Source organism: Macaca thibetana, chromosome 8 (genome assembly GCF_024542745.1).
Source record: "Macaca thibetana thibetana isolate TM-01 chromosome 8, ASM2454274v1, whole genome shotgun sequence".
Classification (NCBI taxonomy): domain Eukaryota; kingdom Metazoa; phylum Chordata; class Mammalia; order Primates; family Cercopithecidae; genus Macaca; species Macaca thibetana.
In genome coordinates, this window is record NC_065585.1 from 3,976,666 (window position 1) to 4,003,486 (window position 26,821).

Genomic DNA, 26,821 nt, shown 5'->3' on the forward strand with positions numbered 1-26,821 from the left:
GGAGCCGTCGCCTGCCCGTGGTCTGAGGAGGCCAGCAAGGACCACCTGGGCAGAAAGCCCATCTCCCGCGCCTCCCGAGACGGGGCAGGTGTATCTGCATTCAGGCTAATCACAGCACCTTGGGCCTGGGTCCTGGGCCCTGGCCCGCAATCCTCTCATCTTGTCAGGAGGGCACTGCGTGTCTCCCTGATGGGAAGTGGAGACCCAAGTTGAGCCTCAGCCATCAACATTGATCTGGATTCAGGGCCAGACTCCCCTGAGGCAGGAGGGACATGTGTGGGGACAGCTGCTTTTGAGTGCCGGCAGCCCACTGCAGGAGGACTCGTAGGTGAGGCGAGGCCCCTGGCACCTTCCTCTGCAGAGCCACGTCTCCTGAACCCAGGCTGCCCTGAGAGTTTGTGTGCAAAACCCCCAGAGTTTGGGGCATCGTTTCCTTTCAGACCTAGATCAGGCCCAGTAAAACCCCCTGCGCCTGCCTTGCCAAGTCTTGTCAGTGTCCCCTGCGGGTTGTCTGTGGCGTGAGCACTTTTCCCCGTGGGCGTCTGCTCTACCATGTGTGGCCTTCTTAGCAACACTGAATTCATGCTTCCAGCACAGCAGCCGTCCTCTGACTGCCAGGGTCGAAAGGTCCATTCTAACCCTTTCTGTTTGAAAAAATGTCAAGGGCAAGTAAACCCTTGGAGGTGCGGTAAACAGCTAACTGAATGGGGAGAAAATCCCTGGAACCCACAGAAGTGTGTAAAACAAAGCCCAGCTCCTTTCCACTGCCTTTGTGCCTAAGAGCCTCTCTCTGTCTTGCACAGGAAGGCTGGCGTGGTTTTGCGGCCGTGCCCCCTCCGCATGCCCCTTCCATGTGGCTGTTTGCTCTCAGGCCCACCCTGGCCAGTGCTTGAGTACCTGACCGCCCTTCCGTGTGGTCTGCGCAGGTCTGGCCCTCGGCGATGTCCCCAACCGGCAGCCCATCGGCATCGTGCTCACGGTGCTGGGGGTGGTGGTCCTGGACTTCAGCGCCGATGCCACTGAGGGGCCCATCCGCGCCTATCTGCTGGACGTGGTGGACAGTGAGGAGCAGGACATGGCCCTCAACATCCACGCCTTCTCTGCCGGTAACGCTCCTGCACCGAGCCAGTGTGGCTGGGCTCCAACGTGCCTGGACCTGGTGTGGGGAGGGGACGGGAGCCTGTGTTGTCGGCGCTGCCTCATCAGGCTGCATGGAGGGTTGAAGCAGTGGGCAGGGTCTCAGGACTGGAAGGTAACCAGGGGCAGCCCCTCCTGACCACTGAGCACAGTAGGGCCGAAGCACTGAGGAGCCTCAAGGGGCAGGAGGCCAGGCCTGCAGGGAGTGATGTGCATGCTTGCACAGTGAACCTCCCGGCCCTGCCCTGACATCGCCCTCCAGCAGGGTGTGTTCCCACCCAAGGTGAACGTGGCTAGCTCCTGATGCAGAGGGAATGCCCATCAGTGCAGAGAGGCGTCCACTTGTGTCTGCCCGGGGGTAGTCTGCCCTTCACTGATCAAGCGGCAGTTCTGTTGGGTTGGAATTCTCAGACCCAGGAGCAGCTGCAGTTTCTTATTTTGCTTTTCCTACTGCTTTCTCCTTCTCCATCCCCTGACTCCTATCATGAGGGCATCCCTGGCCCCCTGTTAGAGGGAGAGGCCCTCCCAGAGCTTCCCCCCCGTGGCCTGGTGCCACCAGCTCACTGGCTGCTGCTTCCTCCCACGCAGGCCTCGGCGGGGCCATCGGCTACGTGCTGGGTGGGCTGGACTGGACCCAGACCTTCCTGGGCAGCTGGTTTCGGACCCAGAACCAGGTGCTCTTCTTCTTCGCCGCCATCATCTTCACAGTGTCCGTGGCCCTGCACCTGTTCAGCATCGAAGAGGAACAGTACAGCCCACAGCAGGAGCGCAGCACTGAGGAGCCCGGCGCCCTGGACGAGGGTGAGCTGCACAGCATCCCTGCCTTCCCGGACGAGGTGCAGTCGGAGCACGAGCTGGCCCTGGACTACCTGGACGTGGACATCGTGCGCAGCAAGAGTGACTCGGCATTGCATGTGCCGGACTCTGCACTGGACCTGGAGCCCGAGCTGCTCTTCCTGCACGGCATCGAGCCCTCCATCTTCCACGACGCCTCCTACCCTGCCACCCCCAGCAGCACCAGCCAGGAGCTCCCCAAGACCAAGCTGCCCCGCCTGGTCACCTTCCTCAAGGAAGCCGCCAAGGAGGACGAGACTTTGCTGGATAATCACTTGAATGAAGCCAAAGTCCCCAACGGAAGCGGCTCCCCCACAAAGGATGCCCTCGGCGGCTACAGCAGGGTGGACATGAAGCCCTTGGCCACGTCGGGCTCCGTGCGGCGGCGGCGGCATGCGTTCCGCAGGCAGGCCTCCAGCACCTTCTCCTACTACGGCAAGCTCGGGTCCCACTGCTACCGCTACCGGCGAGCCAACGCGGTGGTGCTGATCAAGCCGTCGCGCAGCATGAGCGACCTGTATGACATGCAGAAGCGGCAGCGGCAGCGGCACCGGCACCGGAACCAGAGCGGGGCCACCACCTCCAGCGGGGACACCGAGAGTGAGGAGGGGGAGGGCGAGACCACCGTGCGCCTGCTGTGGCTCTCCATGCTGAAGATGCCCAGGGAGCTGATGCGGCTGTGCCTCTGCCACCTCCTCACCTGGTTCTCCGTCATCGCCGAGGCCGTGTTCTACACCGACTTCATGGGCCAGGTCATCTTCGAAGGCGACCCCAAGGTGAGTGCTCAGCCACCGGAGCGGAGCCGCCCTCTCTGCCCACCTGCAGGTCACTGAGAAGCTCACGGGCTAGGCCGGGAGGCCTCTTCCTTGTGCCCACGCATGTCAGGGAGGCCGCAGGGTGCCTCCTGTGCAGGTGAGGGACCCACGGCCGGCAGCTAGCCCACACTCTCCTCTGGGAACTTGGTGGGGGCCATCCTGGGGTCACGGGGTGGGTTGCAGTGAGGCCCGTGGTGAGCAGTCGTGAATGTTGATTCTGGTGTGAACGGGGTGTCTGTTACTGTGTGTAACAGCAAGTAAGTAAGATAATGGCCTGCTGTCGCCCATGCCAGGCTCCTTGGCGGCTCTTCTGGTCCCTGTGGTAACGGCTGGGTCACACCTGTGGCTGCGTTTGCCAGGAGAACCAAGGTGCCCTCAGCACATGCTCGGGCCTCCTGTCTCCACACGGTCCCTCCGTTCCTGGGTCCAGTCTGAGCTGCTCCATGCAGTGGCTCCGAGGGCTATGGCAGAGGCTGCGGGAGTGTCACTTCTGCAAATCTAGACCAGTCCAGACTGGGGACAGGGGAGCGCACCGAACACTCCGCGTCTCGCTGCGGCGGCAGAGTCACATCACAGACCGTTCGCGGTCGGGGAGGCATGGAAATGCTTTACAGATAGCAACCGACTTGGGGTGGGCTCTCCTCCTGGATGGGACTTTCCCGTCACCGCTCTTAGAATGAGCAGCTGGCCAGCAGTTCCCATGGGAAATACGCTCCTGGGCCTGGAGGGCCTAGCGGATGCCCTCGTCAGCCCGTCTCATTTCCGGAACAGGCCTCCTCGAACTCGACCACCTGGCAAGCCTACAACGCCGGGGTCAAGATGGGCTGCTGGGGCCTGGTCATTTATGCCGCCACTGGTGCTATTTGTTCAGGTAAGAGATCCCCAAGTCAGGTCAGCACTCGCACCCCAGAAAACTCTCAGCGATTAGAAATGCGGACAAGAGAATCCTGCACCTTAGAAGCTGGGGCCATCAGTCACACCCTGATTTCTGGGTCCCTCAGAACAGGACAGTCCCTTGGGGAGAAGCATCGAAATTCCCATTTCCTCATTTTAGGGAAAAAGGCCGCTGTGGGCTGGCACCAGGAGCAGTGTGTTTTGAGACCCCTTTGGGGCCTGTCCTGCTTGTGCGGTCCCATGATGCCGTCCCATGTCAATGGCGCCTCCTGACACGCTGTCCCTGGCCCCAGCACAGAGCTGGATGGAGGCCTGGCGATCAGAGCGGTGGTGGAGCAGGGCCCAGACACGTTTCACCCTGAGGGATGGGGCTGGGGTGGCAGGCTTCCATCCTGCAGCGAGGCTCACCAGGAACCAGGGGTAATTGGGTCGGGGGTCTCTGAGCCGAGTACAAATCGGGCTGGCCCGCCTGGACTCTGAACATGGGAAGGCCAGCTTCATTTCAGCCTCAGCTGGATGTTAGGATGGCCGAAGTAAATGCCTCTTGGTCAGTGGCGACCAGCGCAATGGTAAACAGCGTTGCCACTACTTGAACAGAGGAATTCTCAGCAGAGCACTTTCCCAGAGGAGGTGACATCTGAGCCGCCGGGTCAGGAAGGGTGAGGGAAGAACAGAGCGGTGCCCATGAGAAAAAACAGCAAAAATGCGTGTTCCCAAGGCAGGACTGTCCACTGCTGCCCACATCAGGAGAAGAAATAGTCCCAGGTGTACAGCCGGAGAAGGCCCTGAGTGGACCAGATTGGCCTGGCAGGGCAGGAAGGCCCCTGGGAGCTGCAGGAAGGGCCGGGTTATGAGGTCTGGGACAAGGAGGGCCGACTTCTGTCTGTGGTGCTGGAGCCACTGGGCATCCCGGCGGGCCCGTGAGCTTACAAGCAGGTGCCGGAGGCCTGTGCTGGCTGTGCCTGCCTGAGCGGGTCTGGGTTCAGCTGGAATGAGTGGAGGTCGGAGGGAATGTGGGGGGTAAGGGAGGGATGGTGGAGGGAGCCTGACAGGAGCCAGCCACCTGCCTACTGTCCCTGTCCCTGTTCCCCTCTCTGCAGCCCTGTTACAGAAGTACTTGGACAACTACGACCTGAGCGTCAGGGTGATCTACGTGCTGGGGACGCTGGGCTTCTCCGTCGGCACAGCCGTGATGGCCATGTTTCCCAACGTCTACGTCGCCATGGTCACCATCAGCACCATGGGCATCGTCTCCATGAGCATCTCCTACTGCCCTTATGCCCTGCTGGGCCAGTACCATGACATCAAGCAGGTGCGTCCCACTGTAGCCGTGAGAGCTGCACTCCAGCCTCCTGAGCGCCTTCCCTCCACACACAGCAGAGCCCTGCGCTTCATGACACAGATGGCCCCCTCCTCCCTCTCCGGTTCTGAGATGGCCCCTTCCAAAGCCCACAGAGCCACCACCTGCCCCTGGTTGGTCCCTGGCCACAAAGGGTCTTTTCCTTCAGCCACTCCCACCCCCTAGCACCTCCCAGAGGCTTCTGGAGGCAAAAGCACGTCCCTGCCCCTTCGGTCCCCTCAGGCCCAATCACGTTTCCCCGAGGGGGAAGCTCCAGCCCAGACTTGTCCACTTGGATGGGAGGAAAACCACCCAGGTATGCCTATACTTCCTGGTAGCCACATTTAGAAAGTGAAAAGGCCAGTGAAAACCATTTTCATAGCGTATTTTATCTAACCTGGTGTATCTAAAACATTATTTCAACATGTACTCACAAAGAAAGTCATTGCGATACCTTACACTCTTGCTAATCGTTGAAATTGGGTGTATGTTACATCAGAGCACATCACAGATGAGACAAGCTTTATCTCAAATGCCCAGTAGCCACAGCACAGGCAGACTCTTGCCTCTTTCTGGACTTTATGCAGCTGAAACATCTGGCTTCTTCCTCTGGGATTCACTCACTTGCTTGCTGGCGGCAGCATGGCCAGCCTTTTCATGTCACAGTGTGTGGCCAGATGCACCCTGCTTTGTGGACCTTTGGGTGCTTCCAGGTTGGGGCTGTTGCAGGTAGCACTGCAGGAATGTCCCTTGCCATAAACACCTCCTGTTGTGCCCATGCTCTTGGTTGATAGTCTCCTTGGAGAAGATGTGGTGTGTGTGGTTTGAGGTAGGGATTCAAGACTTTTATTTTTTTCCCTACATATGGGTGTCTGCCCAGGTCATGACCCAGCGCTGTTCCCCGGCCCTCTGTGCAGTGCCATCTTTGCCATAAATTGGGCTTCCATGTAAGCGTGTGTTTCCGCTTTCTTCTCTTCCGCTAGTATGTTTGTTCTTGGACAAATGTCAGCTGTCTCAAACTAGTTTTATAATAAGTCCTGAACACTGGTAGTAGAAATCCCTCAACTTTGTTCTTCAAGATCATCTTGGGTATTCTTAACCATTTATTTGTCATCTAAATGTTAGGCTCAGCTTATGGGCTTTTAAAATTAAAAACACATTATATGGGTCAATTTGGGAGAGTGAATGACTTTGTAGTATGGAACTTCCTATCCCTAAGTGTGACATACCCTTCTGTTATTAATCCTCAGTGCATCTGGAGATTCTTTGGGCCATCTACTTACACAGCCACATCATCTGTGTCTAATGAGCGCTGTTTTCTCCTTCCTGATCCTTCATACCTGTTATTTATTTTCCTTGCCTTCTTGGAATGGCAGGAACCTCCAATACTAAATACATAGAAGTGGTGTTTGCTCTTTCAAACCCAACAGGGGAATATTTAATATCTTACTAGGAAGTATGATGCTTTTTTTTTTTTTTTTTTTGAGATAGAGTCTTGCTCTGTTGCCCAGGCTGGAGTGCAGTGGTGTGCTCTCGGCTCACTGCAACCTCCACCTCCCAGCTACTCAGCCTCCTGAGTAGCTGGAATTACAGGCGCCTGCCACTACACCCGGCTAATTTTTGTATTTTTAGTAGAGATGAGTTTTCACCATGTTGGCCAGGCTGGTCTCGAACTCCAGACCTCAGGTGATCCACCCATCTCGGCCTCCCAAAGTGTTGGGATTACAGGTGGAAGCCACTGTGCCCAGCCCAGAAGTATGATGCTTTATTTGTGTTTTTTTGAGAATGCGTCCATTTCATCTGCACTTTCAGAATTATTAGCATTAAATTGTTTTCTTATGATCTAATGTGATGGAACCTATAGTGATAACACCTTTTTCCTCCTCCATTAGTTATCTGAGACTTTATTGATTTTATCTGTGTTTCAAAGAACCTTTGGTGTCTCAGTCCTCCCTGCCGCGTGTCCGCGTGCTTGTGCGTTCATTGCCACCCTTTGCTGTCTCCTGCCTTCTGTTATGTCTTGGTTTAATTTGCTGTTGCTCATTTCTTACTCTGATTTCCAGCCTAATATTTGCATTTAAGGTCAGTTTTCCTCTGCACACACCTTTAGCTGCACCGTGCAGGTTTTAATGTTGTGTTTACTTTTAAAAGATTTTTATAATTTTCATTGTGATTTCTATTTTGAACCATGAATTATTTAGAAGGACATAGATGGATTTCTGACATTTGGGCTTTTTCCAGTTGTCATGTTGTTACTGATTTCCGGTGTGATTCCTTAATGGCTAGAGAACATACCCCATGTGACTGCAGCCTTACAGTTAGCTGGGGCTTCCTTTGCGGCCCAGTACATCACGCATGTTGGTAAATGTTCCATGTGCGCCTGGAAAGAATGTGGGTCCTGCATCTAGTGCCCCGTCTCTGTCAGTGAGGTCAACCTTGACATTGCTTAGCTCTTCTCTCCTCTTATTGCTTTTGTCTGTTTTATGAAAGGTATATTACAGTCTCTCACTGTGATTATGGTACACACATTCAGAGCTGCTTTAAAAGTTGTTTTAGCTTCTTAATGGACTGACCTTTTTTTCCCACTATCTCTAGGAAAAAGCCTCTGCGGAGATGCTGTCTAATAGTAGTAATAGATGTACGGCAGCTTTCTTTTGTATGTTTGTGCAAGAAACACAAGTGAAACTGCTCACTCTTTCCGTGGGTCCGGCCTCTTTGTTGCACGTGGCCACCTGCAGTTATACTTTGGGAGGCATCAACCTGGGCTCACAGGACCCCTCTCCCCTCAGCCCCTGCTGGAGACCACCAGGGTGAGGGGGAGCCTGCCTGGTGGAGCGTGGCCCTGCCACCTCTCCTTGAGACTCGAGGCCAGGTTCCTGGGAAGCCCACGTCCCGATTGGATTGACAGAGTTGCTTCCACGCCTGCCCTCTCCTTGAGCTAGAACTTCCCACCTCTCCCGCCTGCAGTGCTGGGCAGGAGTTGGGGGCTGAGGGTGCTCAGGCAGGAGTGGTTGCCAAGAGACTCGGTGGAAGACAGGTCGTGTTTCCAGGCTTCTGGGTTAATATTCACAGTTTTGAAGTGCTGGTGGCGGCTGCCTTCTCCAGCCACTCACCGCCTTGTTTCCTCTCTTGCAGTATGTCCACCACAGCCCCGGGAACTCCAAGCGAGGGTTTGGCATAGATTGCGCCATCCTGTCCTGCCAAGTGTACATCTCACAGATCCTGGTGGCCTCCGCTCTCGGGGGCGTGGTCGACGCAGTGGGGACTGTCCGCGTCATCCCCATGGTGGCCTCTGTGGGCTCTTTCCTGGGCTTCCTGACGGCCACATTCCTGGTGATCTATCCTGACGTGTCAGAGGAGGCCAAGGAGGAGCAGAAAGGCCTGTCTTCCCAGCTGGCCAGCGAAGGCGGGGCCGGTGGGAGCAGTGAAAAGCCCACCGCGCTAAAGCTCACGCGGAAGGAGGGCCTGCAGGGACTGGTGGAGACGGAGTCCGTGGTCTGAGCCACACTCCCGTTTACACACATTCCACCGGGCGGGCGGGCGGGCGGGCGGGCTGGCGGGTGGTGGGGCCAGGCCACAGGCGGGAGCAGAGACACCGCGGAACCCTGCAGCTGCTGTGGCAGACCCGGCAGTGCGGGCCAGAACCCCTCCGCCCCCATAGCCACGATTCAGCAGTCGTAGCGTAGGTTTGAGCTACTAGGCAAAAATACCACACTAACCACTTTTTCGATAATTAAAAAAATCATTTGAAATATTTTTTTTAATTGAAAAAGATCTTTTAATTTCAGCTCTTTTATTCTGCAGGTATATTATTCTGCATGTTTTAAAATTATATAAAACATTTATAGAGACAAGCAATTTAGAAAAAATAAGATTTTGCATTTCTAAAATTATAATTGAAAACAAAATCTGACATTCTCTGCTACGTCTTATCTGAATGGTTCAGATAATGGTAGTGTAGCCAGTGACTAAAGTATTTTTACCAAATTTCCTCTCTGTAGACGCCTGCAGGTATTGACGTCTGTCAGGTCTCGTCGCGTTGGCTGGTGCCGCAGCTGTTGGAGAGTCTTTTTCTTTATGATTATTTTAGAAAAAAAATTTTCTTTTCCGCAATGTGGTTTTCTTAGAAGAACAGCATGTCTTTTCCTCAGCGAGTTTGGCACATTGTGCCCAGGGCAGCCCTGTCCTTGGGCAGCGGCCGCACACCAAAGCTGGGAGGAGGCTGGTCCGGGAGGCCTGGGCAGAAGACAGTGATTCGCAGGGGCGGCTCCCAGACACCGTGCCCAGGGATGGGATGGGCACCACCTGGGGGCGGAGCGTGAGCCCCAGACGGGCTCCTGCGTGTGCGTGCGCGTGTCTGCGCCCAGCCACGGGACGCCGCTGGTCCCATCTGAAGGACTCTCTTAGGAGGCCAGGTTGCCCCTCCAGACCCCTCCCAACATCGGGGAAGGAAACGTTGACTTTCACTGCACTTTGATGCGTCTCTAAACCATTTGCTGGGGATTCCTGAGAGCAGAGCTCCCGGTGGGCCCTGCCTCCCCCGCCGCAAGGCTACCTCGGGCGTGTGGATGTGCGAGGGCCTCCCCGCTTGTGAAGGGGACATGTGTGCTGGAACCTGTCGGAACTCCATGCCTTCCTCGCCTGCTCACCTGTTCGACGCTGGAATCAGGACAGGTGCAAAGGGAAGCGTACGTCTGGGACAGCGAAGGCCCGTGTCACTGGAGGGTTCCGCATAGTCGTTCTGGTTTCAGCAAATAAGCAAAACTCGGGCAAGTACTGCAGCTATTTGGAAATGTTTTCCAAACCACAGTCTCTTTAGAACTAAGCCGTTTCTGCTCTTCTGATTTGAAACGGTCAGTGTAAGCTTACTGAGATCAGGAGACGGAGGCCCCGCACATCATACGGATCAAGTCAGACAATTGTAATACTTTTGCTGCCTCAAGTTGTTTTTTAAATAAAGTACTTTGAAATGCATGAGAATCATGCTGCAACATAATCATTCTAGAGCAAATATATATATATACACATATATATATATATTTCAAGATGAAGCTAAAGCAGTTTTGGAATAAATTACTTGAATTTTCTGTGTATTTAGAGGAACGACTGTTTAATGTACTTGATGGGCCTCTGGTCTTGCCATGTCTCCTGCCGCTGGTGGCACTTTGTAGATTGTGTGTTTGTGTCCGGGTGGCAGTTGGGTGCCTGCTCACGCGTGGTGTGTCCGCCAGGCCACGGTGTCCCAGGATCACAGAGGACTGACTTCAAGAACATTTTCTGTATGTGTGGAAACTTGAGAATGGCCTTGTGAATCTCGTGCTTGGACAGGGTGAGTCCGACTACTGAAAGTGCTGCCAGCTTTGCTGCGAGCCCTCCGGCCAGCGGGAGCCCCGTGGACTGGGCACTCTGGCCCTTCTTCTCTGGGGGACGGCACCCCTGGCTTCCTCACCTCGGCCGGGCATCTGTGGCAGCTCACTCTATGCAACTTGATCCTCTAGTGGCTTTAAGACTGTAGGTCCCCTCTCTGAGACCTGGCTGTGCTTGTCAGGACCTCGAGGCGCAGCCCCCGTCGTAGCTGGTTTCTCCAGCTTCTCATCCGGACGACTGTAAAACAGATGGCGGCAAGAGAGCAGCAGACATGGGGTGGCAGCGGCCTGACCCGAGTCAAGATCCGACCCAAACCACACCAAACATGGGTTCAGCCGGGGGCTGCCCCTTGCCCAAGGCTTCCCACCCTCATCTGAAGGTCCAGGGACCGGATCCAGGGCTCACCAAAGCCGATTCCTCGCCAGCTGGGAGCGCAGAAATCTCAGGGCCTGGCTGCGACTTGAGTTTGAGGAGGAAGAGGGGCTTCGCAACCCCCGTCTGAACAGTGTGTGAACCCTTGAGATCCCAGCCTCGACTAATCTGAAGTAAGGATAACAAAGGCCATTCAGTGCCCTGCGCATGACCTTGCCACAGTCGCTGTCAGAGTATGAACGCGCCGGAAGCCAGGGCCAGCCAGGGACAGGCGTGACTGTCAGGTGCTCCTCGGTGACAGGAGTCAGTGGCCGCACACTTTGTAGACTCGTCAAGTTATCAGCCCTTCAGGTGTTTGCAAGCAAAGCCCTTCTTAGTGTGCAGGTCAGTGTGCGGACCCCAAATGTGGGCACCGCGGGGGCTGGGGTCCGGGGTCAGTAGAGTCGGTTTCTGGAGCTGCCTTCCTGGGAGGCAGGCACGGGTGACCAGGGCCCTCGCAGTGCGTGTGGGCCCGGCCTGGTCACAGCGAGGACCAGATCGCCGCATCCTTTAGCCTCAACCCCTCCCTTGCACTGAGATTATTTCCAGATTGCACTCACTTGAACCTGTCCGTGTCGTCACCTTGTGTCTTAAGGGAAGCCGAGAAGGGCAGGCGGGCCGGCTGTCTTGTCTGCAACGCGCCATTGTGCCCGCAGCTTGTGTTGGTCAGGCTGCCGCTCAGGTGTCTGTGGCTTCTAACCTTGTACCTCAGATAGATGCAGTACCAAGGCGGGGCTGGGGACACTGGTCAATGTCAAAGGGGAGGTGCTCTGGCTGGCAGCCTTGCCCCAGAGGAAGAGGAGGCCGTGCAGGTGCCCCTTGGGGAAGGTGGCCAGCTATGCAGTGCTGAGGACGCAGCTGGAGTATGGCTCATGGCACCCTTGGGGTTTGGGCTGTGCAGGCTGGTGTCCCAGGTGCCTCTGCGCGCTGGCTGGAGTGTCAGGCAGGGTGTTGGTGCGTCGAGTCTTGTGTGATGCGCACAGACCGGTTACCAAACTAGGAGAACGTTGATCTCGTTTGTGGTGGTTTTGTTCCCTATACAAGTCAGCTAAGTAAAAAATCTTTTAACGAGCTTCCCCTTAACACACGGCAGAAGTTTCCAGGTGCCGGAATGCGAGCTGGTGGGAAGGGGCAGAGAGGCTGTGAGCTCCCAGCTGGGCTGGTCTTCCTGTGACCCCTTTCCCAGGTCTGTCGACAGACTGGCATCATGACGTCCCTGGCGGCTGAAGAGCTAGCTTTGGAGTGTTGTTTTTCTCACTCCCAGGCAGGCGTCTTAGCTGGAATCATCCGACCTGCCACTGAACATGCCAGCGCCGTGTGCTGTCTCTTGGATACCTGTCCTTGAAAACTTCAGGCCCCTGGGAGAAGCACTCCGTCCAGTCCTGTCCCCTGGGGGGAGGCAGGGCCGCTGAGCCCTCCTCAGATGGTTAGTGGCTTCCAGCAGCTCTCAGGAGTGTTTCCTGAAGACCCCAGGTGTGAAGGACTTGGTCTGTGACCATCTAGAACCCCAGAGCTGAACAGGAAGCCGTCCTTGCAGCAACAAGAGGGGTGGAAGGGGTGCTGCGGGCTGCCCTCGGCTCTCCCACCTCTGGGGCGGTGATGTTCAGGTGATAAGGTTGAAAAATACTCAAAGATACCAACTCTTCCTTTCTATGGCTAATGGTTTGTGCAGCCAGCAGCGATGGCGGCCCCTATTAGAGACCCAGTTTGTAAAACACCAAATACTGCTGCTGTCCACACTAGACATTAACCGAAAAGATGGACACCTTTTCCCACGCTGTTTCGCTTCTGCCTCAACTTTGGTCCAGCTTTAGCCACCACACAGCGTGCGAGGGACTGCTGCTGCGGAATCGGCCTCATCTGTCCCTCCGCCTCCCACCAGCACATGCCGCTTCTGAGAGACACCAGCTCCCTGCCTCCAAGCCTGCTACCACAGGCCTGTCGTGAGGGACCCCCGCTTCCGAGAGCTCCTGGGGGGGGTTCTGCCCTTCACCGCTTGGGAGAGGTGTCAGTTCAGTTCCGGGTTGAAGAGGCCCGTGCACACAGCATGTTGGGGACCCAGCCTAAAGTTCTTGTCACCTCCTCATGCAAAGCCAGCCATCACTCTCCGGCCAGATCCCCCAAACCTCAAGGTGGCCCCTTGACCAGCCCCTCCTTGGGGCCTCCAGGAGGACTGAGCACCCCTCCCAGCGGCATCCCCTTGCCCTCCACAGGGCTGCCAGGGGCACGTCGCAGGGGCACCGTGGACTGAAACCAGCCCCTGGTGACAGAACGACCCGTTTGTTGGAAATGCCTCGTTGCCAGAGGAACTCCCCAGGCATCTCGGAATGAAACTATTTAGTTCCATTGTGAACTGGCCACAGGACAGCTTTTTATCAACTTATTAAGTTGGAGCACTATAATAGCTCTTGCTGATTTAGCAATGGTATAAGTGTGTGTTAAACACATAATGTTACATTTTATGAGAAGGTCGTAAGGAAGGGTCGTATCACTCGACTCTTTTCTATTAGTTGGGTGACAGTGGCCTCATGTTTGTGTCTGTGTGTACACAGAGCCCTTGGGTTCTGCTCTGTTTCTTTGCCAGGTGAATGTGGCATGCGCTGCTGTCCACGCCCCTCTGTCCTGCACAGGGTTCAGCTGTGCAGTGCCCTGATTTCTTCCATGCACAGAGAACCTCCTTGCGTTTGTTTCTCTGTTCCTCTGTGGCTGACTCAATAAACTTTTTCTCTCTGACATGATGCTGTGGGTGTGTCTGTCACTTCCCTATGGTCTCCTGCCTTCTGCCTTCCTGGAGCCTAGTGGGTCTAGTAGGCTGAGGCCTGCAGAGAGGAGCCGGGCCCAAGTATGACAGCATTTGTTCCCCAGAGACCCTGTCAGCTCACAAACCTGGGGCCTGTCCCTGCAACCCGCGCACAGGCCCCCTCAGCCGTAGCCCCTCCATGGGTGCTCCTTGTGCCTGGAGGTGTGAAGGGTCTTGGCTCAGGCAGGGTTGAGGCCTAGGCCTTCTGCAGGCCTGTTCTGGTGGAGTCAGGGTGGGGCCCGCCGTCTACCTCTGCTGAAGGGTTCCTGACTGTCTCTGAAGCCAGTGTCCTAAGGAGGCAGCCTGTTTGCTGTTGCTGCCAGCAGGAGTGGCCATGCTGGGCTGAGGACGGGGCGCCCGGTGTGTGCGTCTGGCTTTGGCACCCCAGGGGACATAACAGGGTCCTGGGGCGGCCGGAAGAGCGCTCCATTGACCTTCCTACAGGCAGAGTGAGTCATCTCTGTCCTCTGGCACCTCACTGAGGGTTGTGGCTGGCAGTTGGCAGTGAAGGAAATGAAAGGGAGGGGACTTGCCCCAGGTTACCCGGCAGCTGGGGTTTGAATCCGGAAGCGAGTTTTCTTCAATGGCTCTTCTGATTTGTGGGGCATGGAAGGGGTCCCAGCAGGGCGGGGGTGTGGGGTAGAAGGGATCTGCTTAGGCTAGGGAGAAAGGGAGGAGGGACTTTGATAGTTGGGGGGGTGTCACCCCAGGGCTCCTGGATGGGACCTGTGCAGTTGGGGGCCCACGGAAGCCAGGAGCCTCCGGACCTGGGGACAAGTCCCAACTGGGCCAGTCTGGCGCTGTTACCTGGGTGCCCTGCGGCAAAACGCAGGCTGATCGCCCTGTCCTGGGGACTAAAGGGATGGCCGCCGTCCTTCGGCCAGATGGGAGTGGGGCGGAGAGCCAAGGCCGCCCAGACTCCGCAGTCAAGACCCCATTTGCCCTCTGGGACTCCGCTTGCCCTCTGGGACTTTGCCCGGGACCCTGCCCGACGCCTTGGCTGATGAGAGCCCACGGCGTCCCCCGTCGTCCTCCCGGTAAGCGCAGCCCCGCCCTATCCCGCCCCGCCATCCCTGGCAGGGAGGGGCCGCGGGAGCCTCCGCCCACCATGGCACGCCCCGCGCCCCCAGAAGTGGTGCTGGGCTTTGGGAACACAGGTGGAGGCTCACAGCCGCGGAGGGCGGCAGGACCCAAAATCCAGGCGCTTCTCTCCCAGGTTGGAGGAGGCAGCCAGCGAGAACAGCTTCCTGCAGGGGACGCCCGGCCACCGCACCACTGTGGCCACGGAGACGCTCCCCGCCGGGGCGGACCTGGAGCAGTGGGAGCCCGAGACACCGGGAGCCCCGCACCCCTGTGGCCGCCCGGGGCCCAGTGCCTGTGGGCAGGGAGGTGGAATAGGCACCCCACGAGGACCCCCGCCCCCGGGTCGTGGGCGGCCATGACGGCGGGGCAGGGGCGAGGGGCGTGTGTTTCTCCGCCCCCCTAGCTGCCTCACCCGGCGCGGGTGCGTGGCCCGCCTGAGCGAGCACCAGACCTGCACCCCGCCAACGCGCCCCCGAGCGACCAGGCTAGGAGCGGACGCCCGGCACTGCGCCCCTTTCCTGGCCTTTCCCCAGGATGCTCACCAAGGATGACCCCTGTGTGCCCAACGGCCATCACAGGGCAAGAAGAAGTCGCCAAGACAGAGAATCGGTGCCCCAGGCCTCCCAACCCGCAGTCTTTTTGTGTGTGTATGTTTGTTTGTTTGTTTGTTTGTTTTTGAGACGGTGTCTCACTTTGTCACCCAGGCTGGAGCGCAATGGTACAATCTCAGGTGACTGCAACCTCCGCTTCCCAGGTTCAAGCGATTCTCCCGCCTCAGCCTCCCAAGTAGCTGGGATTACTGGCGCCTGCACCTGGCTAATTTTTGTACGTTTAGTAGAGATGGGGTTTCAGTATTTTGGCCAGGCTGGGCTCGAACTCCTGACCTCAAATGATCAGCTTGCCTCAACACTTGGTCTCCCAAAGTGCTGGGATTACAGGCATCTTTGTTTGTCTCCACACTACTGTTAATTTTTTTTTTTTTTTTTTTTTTGAGACGGAGTCTCGCTCTGTAGCCCAGGCTGGAGTGCAGTGGCCGGATCTCAGCTCACTGCAAGCTCCGCCTCCCGGGTCCACGCCATTCTCCTGCCTCAGCCTCCCGAGTAGCTGGGACTACAGGCGCCCGCCACCTCGCCCGGCTAGTTTTTTATATTTCTTAGTAGAGACGGGGTTTCACCGTGTTAGCCAGGATGGTCTCGATCGCCTGACCTCGTGATCCACCCGTCTCGGCCTCCCAAAGTGCTGGGATTACAGGCTTGAGCCACCGTACCCGGCCTAATTTTTTTTTTTTTAATGAAATTTGGACCACTATGCAGAGTTTTGCAATCTACATTTTTTATTGTTTAGCAAAATATCTTAAACTTTCCTTGTTCCTGCATGTAGACCAACTGCATTCTTTAATAGCTGTTAGCATTCTAGGGTATGACTTTTCTTTTTTCTTTTTTTTTTTTTTCTTTGAGACAGGGTCTCCCTCTGTTACCCAGGCTGGAGTGCCTAAGCTTGATCATGGCTCACTGAAGCATCCTGGGCTCTGGCCATCTTCCTGCCTCAGCCTCCTGAGTAGCTGGGACTGAAGGTGCACACCACCATGCCCTGCTTTTTTTTTTTTTTTTTTTTTTTTTTTAGAATAGGGTTTCCCTATGTTGCCTGGGCTGGTCTTGAACTCCTGGGCTCAAGCAGTCCTCCTGCCTTGCTCAGCCTCCCAAAGTTCTGGGATTACAGGTATGAGCCATTTGTTTGCCCATTTTTAAATTGAGCTGTTCATCTTGTTATTGATTTGTAAAAACTCTTTATATATTTTGGATAAAAATTATTTGTCAGATACAGTATTGCAAATATTTTCTTTTTTCCTTAATGATATATTTTGATAAAGTCTAATTTATCAATTTTTTCTTTAGTGTTTAGCTTTTTTTGTGTGTGCTTTCTAGAAAAATCTTTGCACCAAGGTGGCAAGGATATGCTTGTTTCTAGAGCTTCTAGCTTTACAGTTAGGTCAGTGAGCCACCTTGAGTTAAATTATGTGTAGTGAGATAAGTGTTGAGCTGCTTCCCTTTTCCATACATTTATCCAGTCGTTGCAGCACCATTTGCTGAGCAGACTTTCGTTACTGAATTGTCTTGGAATTTTTGTTTTGTACAGTCAGCTGACTTTATGCTTGTGCATCTAGACCCTACATTTTGTTCCATTGGTTTAATTATCTATATTTATGTCAAATCCTACCCTATTTTAATTACTATAGCTTTTTGGTAAAGCATAAAGGTATACCAGGCTTCTAGCTTGAGCCATCCCACCTGGCTTGATCTTCTTTTTGAAGGTTATCTTAAATATTCTACTTTGCATTTCCATATATATTATAATCAAATTCACAACTTCTTTTTTAAAAATTATGTTACCATTTTGATTGGGATTAAATTGAATCTATCAGGTCAATTTGAAGATAACTAACATCTTTAAAATATTTAATCTCCCAGTCCATGAAAATGGTATATCTTTTATTTTGGTCTTTAACATTTTCTCTGAGCAATGTTTTTGAGTTTTCAGTCTTTTATATCATTCATTAAATTTATTTCTACTGAATGTGTTCTTTTATGTTACTGTATTTTAAAAGTTTACAAGTTGTTTTCTGTTAGAATATAGTAATGCAATGATTGTATATTGACCTTGTATCCAGTACCTTATAGAAAAAAACTAGAAAAATATTCTAGTTTTTAAAATAGATTCTTTAGGATTTATATAAATGGTCTTGCTGTCTTCTAATAAAGACGGCTTTGCCTCTTCCAGTACAATTATCTTTTTTTTGCCCCTCATGTTCTGCTGAACCAGTACAATCTTTATGCCTTTTTTTCCCCCTATTGCCCTGGCTAGTATCTCTAGTACAATGTTAATAGTAAGGGAGAAAGTGAATATCCCTGCCTTGTTCCCATTCTTAGGGGGAAGGCAATTAGTCTTTCACCATTAAGTATGATGCTTGTTGTAGGTTTCTTGTAAATGCCCTTTATCAATTTGAGGAAGTTCCTTTTTTCTGCATATATCGAGATGATCGTTGCTCTTCTCCATTGTTCTACTGATATGTTAAGTTACATTGACTGAATTTTGAATGTTAAATTCACCTTGCATTTTGCAACCCCACTTGGTCATGATATATTAACCTTTAAAAATATTGCTGGATTTGATCTGCTAATATTTTGTTTAAGAAAGTTGCATCTGTGGTTTGGTTTGGTTTTGTTTTGTTTTTGAGACAGAGTTTCACTCTTGTTGCCCACGCTGGAGTGCAATGGCACAATCTTAGCTCACTGCAACCTTTGCCTCCCAGGTTCAAGCAGTTCTCCTGCCTCAGCCTCCCGACTAGCTGGGATTACAGGCATGCACCACCATGCCCAGCTAATTTTTTTTGTATTTTTAGTAGAGATGGGGCTTCTCCATGTTGGTCAGGCTAGTCTCAAACTCCTAACCTCAGGTGATCTGCCCACCTTGGCCTCCCAAAGTGCTGGGATTACAGGCGTGAGCCACCATGTCCGGCCCTTTTGTTGTTGTTGTTTAATTGAAGTTTTTGAGGAACAGGTGGTGGTTGGTTACATGGATAAGTTCCTTGGCGGTGATTTGAGATTTTTGTGTACCATCACCTGAGCAGTGTACACTGTACCCAATGTGTAATCTTTCATCCCTTGCCCCTGTCTCACCATTCCCCTCTGAGTCCCTAAAGTCCATTGTATCATTCTCATGCCTTTGCATCCTCATAGCTTAGCTCCCACATATCAGTGAGAACATATGATGTTCTCCATTCTTAGAATAATGGTCTCTAATTCTATCCAGGTTGCTGTGGATACCATTACTTCATTCCTTTTTATGGCTGAGTAGTATTCCATGATGTAAATACACCACATTTTCTTTATCCACTCGCTGATTGATGGGCATTTGGGCTAGTTCCATATTTTTGCAATTGCGAATTGTGCCGCTATAAATATGCATATACAAGTGACTTTTTCATATCATGACTTATTTTCCTCTGGGTAGATACCCAAGGAATTTTGCATCTATATTTCTGATGGAAATTGATCTATAATTTTACTTTCCTTTAAGATCTTTGTCAACTATAGGTTCATGCTGGTCTCCTAACATGAATTTGGAAGGGTTCTCTCCTCTTCTATTCTTCTGAAAGGGTTTCTGTAAATTCTATTATACCATACTTAAGGGTTTATTAGAATTAACTAGTGAAAGCAATTGAGCCTAGAGAGCTCGTCTTTCTGGGAGATGTCTTCTTTCTGGGAGATTTTTGACTACAAACCAATTGCCTTTATAGACGTAAGACTCCTCAGATTTTATTCCTCTTTGTGTTGGTTTCATGAAGTTATTTTTAAGAAATTTGCATATTTTATCTAAACTAGTTATTCATAATATCTTTGTGACGTATGTAAGATTTGCATCCCATTTCATTCCTGATATTGGAGTGAAATTCGTGCATGGGTGTGTTTTTCTTGATCAGCCTTGATAGGGGTTATCAATTAGAGAACCAACTTTTGCCTTTGCTGATTGTGTTCCCTTTCATTGAGTTTTGGTCTTTATTATTACCTTCCTTTACTTATTTTGTTTAAGTATGCATTTATTTTCTACATTCTTATGATTAAAATTTAGATAGCTGATTTGAAACCTTTCTGCTAATAGAGGCATTTAAAGTTATAATTGTTCTCCTTAGCTACATCTCATACATTTTGGTTTTTAATCTTCTTTAAAAATGAAGAGAGAGCATCTCCCTGTGTTGCCCAGGCTGGTCTCGAACTCCTGGGCTCAAGGGATCCTCCTGCCTTGGCCTCCCAAAGTGCTAGGATTATAGGCATGCACCACTATGCCCGGCCTGCATCCCACACATTCTGATATATTGCGTTTTCACTATCATTCAGTTCAAAATATTTTCTAATTTCCTTTGTGTTTCTTCTTTGACTGATGGGTTATTTTGAAGTATGTTAATTTCCGAACAAAATTTTAATTTTGGGATTTTTAGGCATATTATCACTGTTGATATCCCATTCCATTTCTGTGTGGTCAGAGAACATAGTCTGTAATATTTAAATCTTCAAATTTATTTTATAGCCCAGCATGTGATCCAGCTTGATCCCAGCATATGATCCAGCTTGATGAACGTTCCCTGTGCACATGAAAAGAATGGATATTCTTCTGTTGTTGGCTGTAGTGTTCTATGTCAGGTCAGGCTGGTTGACAGTGTTGCTAAATCTATATCCTTGCTAATTTTTTATTTACTTTTTTTTTTTTTTTTTTTTTTTTAGACGGAGTCTCGCTCTATCGCCCAGGCTGGAGTGCAGTGGCGCGATCTCCGCTCACTGCAAGCTCCGCCTCCCGGGTTCACGCCATTCTCCTGCCTCAGCCTCCCGAGCAGCTGGGACTACAGGCGCCCGCCACCTCGCCCGGCTAGTTTTTTTTTTTTAGTGGAGACGGGGTTTCACCGTGTTAGCCAGCATGGTCTCGATCTCCTGACCTCGTGATCCGCCCGTCTCGGCCTCCCAAAGTGCTGGGATTACAGGCTTGAGCCACCGCGCCCGGCTATTTACTTTTTCTATCAATTTCTGAGAGAAGAGTGTTAAAATCTCTATGATTGTGGATTTTGCCTGTTTTCTCCTATAGTTCTACCATGCTTGCTTCATAACTCTTAAGTCTCTATTATTAGTTAATTCATCTTCTTGATGAATTGACCTTATTATTATTATGCTTTCCCTGTTTGTTTCTTGTAGTGTACCATGAAGTATGTTTTGTCTGACAGTAATGTAACCATACCAGCTTTTTAATACTTACTGTTGGCATAGTAAAACTTTTTCTTTTTCTTTGTTTTCAGACAGGGTCTCACTCTGTCACCCAGGCTGAGTGCAGTGACATGATCACAGTTCACTGCAGCATTGACCTCCCAGGCTCAAGCGATCCTCCCACCTCAGCCCCGTGAGTAGGTGGGCTACAGGTCCACACCACCACATCCGGCTAATTTTTTAATGTTTTTATAGAGATGGGGGTCTCACTGTGTTACCCAGGCTGGTCCTGAATTCCTGGGCCCAAGTGATCCTCCTGCCTCAGCTTCCCAAAGTGCTAAGATTATAGGTGTGAGCCACCACATCCAGCCTAAAACTTTTTTCATCCTTCTACTCTTACCTCATTTGTGTTTTTATATTTAAAGTGAGTCACTTATAGACAACTTATAGTTGGGTTTCCTTTTAGATCTAGTTTGACAGCCTCTGCCTTTTAATTGGAGTATTGCATCCATTTACACTTAATGTAATTATCAATATGGTTAGGTGGAAGTCTACCATCTTGCTACTTATTTTCTGCTTGTCACATCTGGCTTTTTGTTCCTCTGTCACTGCTTTCCTGTCTTTTTTGGTAAATCTTTTTTAATATTTAATTTTGTAGCCATCCCTGTGGGGATGTCAGTGATGCTCAGGCCCCACTACCTGCACCATTGTCCTACTGCATCTCCTTTGAGCCTCCTGTCAACCTCTGCACACAGGGCCTCAGCCCCTAGCCCCGGATGCCTACCACTAGACCCAGCAGAACCGCAGCAGTGGTTTGCTGGCCCAGCACCTAAAGCCGCAGAATACGCCCCCTTGGCCCTCAGGGAAAGATGCAGAGCTAGTGCGACTTACTCTTCTCCACCACCAAAGTAAGGTGAGTTTACCCCCTCCTTCATCCCAGGATCCTCCCTGAATGGGCCAGGGGCTAACACATCTCAGGACCACCAGCCTCAGCCCCTCCCAGTGCCTTGTTAAAGGTGAGAGCACTGGCGGAAAGAAAGGCTGCACGCCAGGGCAAGAGCAGCTTCTGAGGGCCTCCCGAAGGCCAGCCCTACCTTCTTGGAGGGAGGAGTATATGCCCCCAACCTCCGCTTTGCTCTTAGTACTTGGACCACAGTATCCTGGGTGTAAAATGGGGGTGATCCTCTCCATGCCACAGGGTCCTGAGGGTCATACACAACCGTGCCCCTAAAGCCCCTGGCACAACACCTGACCCCGGGGCACACGGGCAACACACAGGCAACAAACGAGCTGGGAGAGTTTCCTGTGGCTGCCAGAACAAACACCGCAAACAGGTGTGGCGGTGGGGGTCATGCACCTGACATTTATTTTCTCACCGTTCTGGAGGCCAGAAGTCAGAGATCCAGGGGCCGGTAGGGCCACACCCACTCTGAAGGCTCCGGGGGAAGAAGCGTCCTGGCCTCTTCCAGCTCCCCATGGCTCCAGGATCCTGGGCTTGTGGCTGCATCGCTCCTGCCTCTGCCCCTGTCTTCACGTGGCCTCTCCTTATGTGTCTTTTCCTCTCCTCCTTAGGACATTTGTCGCTGGATTTAGGGCCCGCCCAGAATCCAGGAGGGGCTCATCTTCAGATCCTTAATTACATCTGCAAAGACCCTTTATCTAGGTAAGGTCAGATTGACAGGTCCCGGGGGTCAGGACATGGACATATGTTTTTGAGGGCGCCATTCAACCCGCAACAGGAGCCATCGCATTCTCATTTCTCCTCCCTTAATGTTTTCACGGGCCCAGCACACAGGCCAGGATGGCCCATTCTTTGAGATGTTCCTGGGAGCCCAGCAACAGACTGGGTGTTCAGTGTGCCCCCGTCGGTCTCCATGTGGGCCCTGCAAGAAGGAACACCCCCGCTTTACAGGGGATTCAGGGCTTGTGGCCAGATCCGCAGCTAGGCCTGGATAGCTCTGCAGCTAGGCCTCCCAACTGGCCCCAGTGCATCCGCCGTGCCCGTGGCCCCAGGCTGTGTCTCTAAGAATCCACCAAGGTTCCAGGGCAGGTAACTGCAGAGCTCCTCGCAGTCCTGTGCACGCCTCGGCTCACACTGCAGCTCAGCGGCAGCAACGCAGGCGACAGAAGCCAGCCCTGTGTCTGTGAGCCTCTGCCTTGCCTTCTGGGGGATGGCACAGTATTGCTCCAAGACATGCAGACAGCTGCGGACAGCAGAGACAGTGAGGCAACCCTGCCGCACTCTCCAACCATGCCCTCCTCAGCCATGCGGAGAAAGCACCCCTTCATCTGGGCAAGCAATCCTCAAGAAGCAGACAAAATTCACGCACTTTCAATTCAGATGTTACAGTCACATCCAATGCTAAGGGCTGTCCTTTGAAAACAGCTGATGTACACACATCTTCCAAGAACAAATCATGGAAATGTTACCAGGTGATTGTCTCTACAACCTCTGCCTCAGTGATGGGGACTTGGGGTAAGCTTTTGGTTGGCGTTGTGAACAGTGCCCGCTCCCTAAAGCAAGCTTTCTTTTCTGTTGTTTGAAATACGGCAGGAGAACTTAAATTCTATTAAAATATTTCCGGTTCAAGAGAAATACTTTTTTGCCCCAATTTAATTCAGGTTTCTAAAGCAGAGGCAGGGACGGCATCACAGTCTGTTGAATGAATTCCGGCTCATTTGGGGCCTTTCCATGACAAATCGCTCCTAATGGAATCTCTCCGAAGCACAGGGAAAAACATCGAAGGCATCAGAGTGCCCTTTCCATTTCAGTAAACACTGGCCGGGATTCTGTTTGCATCACACAGAATCAACGTGGAACCCAGGCCTGCCCAGCACATGTTCTCCCTGGCTAGCACCTCGTTCACGTCTGTTTTCTCTTTTATATGAGTGACCATTTCCTAAAACGCAACACCCTGTCAAGTAAGATCTTGGAAGTTATCACCATGGAGAAAAGACCTGAAGAATCTGCATTAAAATAACGTGACCGGTGCCTAGAGTGAGGAAGGAGCCCGTTCAGAATGGTCCTGGGTCATTTTCAAGACCTTCCCCCAGTCACTGTTGGGTGAAGTGAGGAAGCTGGACATCAGTGTTTATTAAACCAAATTTATTCTCCACAAGCTGAAGATACCTGAGGTTACATGAGGACTGGCATTAAATAATGTATACATGTATTTCTGACAGGCTTTTATCATAAGGATTCATGTATTTACAGAAGCAAAACCCAACCTCTCCCCAGCTAGAAAGTGGAAAGGTGTTCCCGCTGCAGGCACAGCCTTGGGGGAGGATGAGGCCACACAGTTCTGCTCCGCCCACATTCTCAGACTGCCCCAAGGAGTTAGTGGCTACGCAAAGCTGAGCCTTGGGGGAAAACCTGGTCCATGGTGTGGACTCTCCAAAATGCAGACCCAACCAGAGACCGGGCCCACCTTTCCATCTGGAGGCACTGCAGAGTTTCTGAAAGTGGCCCATCCCAGGAGCCTGGCAAACACCCCCAGAGACCCTCAGGATGAGCCAGCTCTGGGGCTGCGTCTTGGGAAGCCAGGGCTCCATGGCCCAGCTTGTGGATGGGTGCCCAGGGGGCAGGCCCCACGCCCTCAGCACATGCTGAGATGCTCCCTCCAGCTCCAACCACCACACCAGAACCTTCCATAGAACATTTAAGTAATGAAATCTCAACATTACAGTAAAAAGGTGCGAAGGGTCTCTTTTGCAAATATTTCTGTACAGCTAAGATCTTGCTGAGTTCAGTAAAGCATCTTGCACGTACACATGTGCAGTGCGCACGCGAGTTCCGGGAAACTGAACGGCACACTGCAAGACGAGATCATACATGATGGTATTTTCCTGTTGATCCCGTGTAGTTTCCTGAGCATTGTATTTTAGATGGAACTTTTTCTGGTCTGTGATCTTTGGTAGAAAAAAGGTCTCTAGGATTATTATAAAAATTTTACATTTACTAAAAAGAAAAGGAAAAAAGACAGCTTGCCTCAGCTGGCCCAACCCCTGTCCCAAACACCTGATCCCAGGGTGGTCCCCTCCATCTGAGTAGGCCCTGTCCACCTTCTCTGATGGGAGAGAGACCACAGTGGTTACCTGAACCACCCTTCTCCCAGGCCTCTCTGGAGGTCCCGGGGCCCCCGGCTCACTGTCATGTGCCCAGCCCAGTGTTCCTCGGTGACTCATAAGGACTGGGTGAGTGAATGAATGAAGTAAGGAAAGGTAAAACCAGAGACGTGAGGGCCACGGGTCACCTGTGACTCGGCCAAGCTGCTGGCTTCAGTGCCAGCCCCTGGTTGTGGATTCCAGAACTTTCTAGGCAACACACAAAGTAACCTCCCAGCAGAGGTTATCACAAACAAGATGCAGCTGCCCGCCTGAGACACACCCCAACAGGAAACACCCTTGGTGCAGTCTAACCGGGGTGCCCGAAGGCCTGAGAGAAGGTGCGTGGCCATGGGTCTTGCGGCTGGCCACACGGTAAGCGGGCTCCACGCCGAGCCTGGGCTGCCCTGTCCCGCCACTCCTCTGGGCTTCTGATCCTGGCGGGCTCTAGGGGGCAGCCTGTCCCCACACATAGGGCACGGTTCCACTCGGCAGGCTCAGCCATGTTTACTCCCCTTTCCAAATGGCGATCTTCCCCTCCTCCCTGCCCGACCCACTCAGCACGTATCTGTCCTCGGCCGAGCACAGTGTCCTCACGGTGTCCGTGTGCGCCACCAGCTCCTTCTCCACGGTCTTCCTCTCCGCATCAATCACGTAGATTTTCCCCCTGGGTGTTCCCTGCCACAGCCCTCGGCTGCCCACCCAGACCTGCCAGGGAGAAACAGGAGTGGTCAGTGGGGAAAGAAGCCCCTCCCAGGCATGCCAGGGCTTTGACCGGCTACCCGGAATGGACGCGTGTGCCTCCAAATCTATGGCCTTCCTGGAGAGGGGCTCTGCCGCCTGAGGGTCAGGGCCACCTGGCAGGTGCAGAGGACCTTTCTCAGGCTTAGAACTTAATGGCCAAGGGGCCTCTAGGGAACAAGACTGCACTGCGTGCTGGAAAGGTGCTGGGGGTGCATCTTAAGTGTTCTCACCAAACAAAAAACGCCACCTGTGTGACGTGACAGATACGGTAATTAGCTTGTGATTGTTTCACAATGTATATCGAAATATCACCTTGTATACCTTAGATATATATAATTTTGTCAATTATATCCCAATTAAGTTATGGGGGAAAATGCTAAATGAATTCCCCTCTCCCGCCCCCGCCCCACCATGTCTCAGACTTGCTCGGGGCCTGGAAGTCCAGCTTTCCTTCCAATTTCTCCCTTTTCAGATGAGAATGTCTAGCCTCTGCCCGGCCCAGCCTTGTATTTTGGGAAGAGACGACTGTTTCTAGCTGCGCAGGTTCACCGTGGTAGAGAGGTGAGTTCTGCCCCAGGTGGGACCCGCCCACAGCTCACCCACATCGGAGGGCACTGGCTTCACTTGGAGATCTGGGGCTCCGAACTGATGCTGGCATGGGCTAGGACTTCGGGGAATGCAGTGACGGAGGGGGTGTATTTTGCATGTGGGACAGATGTGGATTTGGGGGGCCAGAGGGCAGACTCTAATGGGTTGAACGGTGTCCCCCCAAATCCATGTCCTCCCTGAACCTCAGAATGTGAGCTTCTTTGGAAACAGTCTGCAGATAGTTCAGATGTGGTTAATCCAGTATGACCAGCATCCCCATAAGAGACACACACACGGAGAGAGAGCGCCGTGTGGCGCAGGCACAGATTAGAGTGCCACGTCCACAGTCAGGGCACGCCAAGGATGGCGGCCACACGAGCGGGTGGCGGAGAGAAGGGCCTGGAGTGCACGCTCCCCCCGAGCCCCCAAGGGAAGCAGCTCTGGTGACACCTTGGTTTTGGACCTCCGGCCTCGAGAACTGTGAGAAAATTAAATTCTGTCATTTGAAGCCATCCAGTTTGGGGGAATGCACTGTGGAGTGCTTGGACCACACCATGAAACCAGCACATGGTGACCTGTGGGCCCGCTGGTGCCAACCCTGCGCGTGCCTATTAGGAGGGGGGCCTGAGAGGCTAAGGCAGGAGGGCACGAGGGCGTGCGGCTGGCTCTCGGGAGCATGGGGACGCAGTCAGGGCAAGTGAGACCTGGAGGGGATGCAGGGGGTGGCGGGCCCTCCACCCTACCTGCTTCTTCACCCGGATCATGCAGATGATCTCAGAGCAGTCCTTGAGGGGCACCCTCTGCGGGAGCTGGGCCAGGTCCTTCAGGCTCCAGATGTAAACCTCGCTGCGTCCTGCACAGGCCGCCCACAGCTGCTCCTGCTGAAACACAGGGCACAGTGTGGGCTGTGGGCCCGGGCCACGCGCATGCTAGGCCCACAGCCCCTGCTGGGATA

General features: G+C 52.8%; 2 protein-coding genes, 1 long non-coding RNA gene and 1 pseudogene across 8 annotated transcripts in view; 3 read left to right on the plus strand and 1 right to left on the minus strand.

Annotated features, from left to right (window-relative positions):
• LOC126961749 (uncharacterized) overlaps positions 1 to 13,535 on the plus strand; it is a 191,613-nt pseudogene extending 178,078 nt beyond the window's left edge. Inside the window, exon 2 of the transcript XR_007728412.1 lies at positions 11,901 to 13,535. The product of XR_007728412.1 is annotated as an uncharacterized LOC126961749 (transcript). The remainder of the gene's footprint in view (positions 1 to 11,900) is intronic.
• SLC45A4 (solute carrier family 45 member 4) overlaps positions 1 to 13,535 on the plus strand; it is a 98,899-nt gene extending 85,364 nt beyond the window's left edge. For 3 of the 4 annotated variants that reach the window (XM_050802388.1, XM_050802385.1, XM_050802387.1), the window contains exons 4-8: positions 927 to 1,106; positions 1,726 to 2,747; positions 3,558 to 3,657; positions 4,781 to 4,992; positions 8,155 to 13,535. In XM_050802388.1, coding sequence (XP_050658345.1) covers positions 927 to 1,106; positions 1,726 to 2,747; positions 3,558 to 3,657; positions 4,781 to 4,992; positions 8,155 to 8,520 — 1,880 coding nt within the window. In that variant the 3' untranslated portion in view covers positions 8,521 to 13,535. The remainder of the gene's footprint in view (positions 1 to 926; positions 1,107 to 1,725; positions 2,748 to 3,557; positions 3,658 to 4,780; positions 4,993 to 8,154) is intronic. The other variant, XM_050802389.1, reaches the window with a different exon arrangement.
• A 1,505-nt stretch (positions 13,536 to 15,040) lies between these two features.
• On the plus strand, positions 15,041 to 26,647 carry LOC126960542 (uncharacterized). 2 transcript variants are annotated; one of them, XR_007728043.1, is made up of 4 exons: positions 15,041 to 15,505; positions 19,766 to 21,343; positions 22,003 to 22,093; positions 25,751 to 26,647. It is a non-coding gene; the product is annotated as an uncharacterized LOC126960542 (long non-coding RNA). The 2 variants fall into 2 exon arrangements; XR_007728044.1 differs by lacking the exon at positions 15,041 to 15,505 and having other exon boundaries at positions 19,283 to 21,343.
• The window catches only part of DENND3 (DENN domain containing 3), a 70,181-nt gene continuing 66,879 nt past the window's right edge, over positions 23,520 to 26,821 (minus strand). Inside the window, exons 22-23 of the mRNA XM_050800190.1 lie at positions 26,610 to 26,747; positions 23,520 to 25,242 (exon numbers count right to left, since the gene is read on the minus strand). Of these exons, the coding sequence (XP_050656147.1) occupies positions 25,042 to 25,242; positions 26,610 to 26,747 (339 nt within the window). The 3' untranslated portion in view covers positions 23,520 to 25,041. The remainder of the gene's footprint in view (positions 25,243 to 26,609; positions 26,748 to 26,821) is intronic.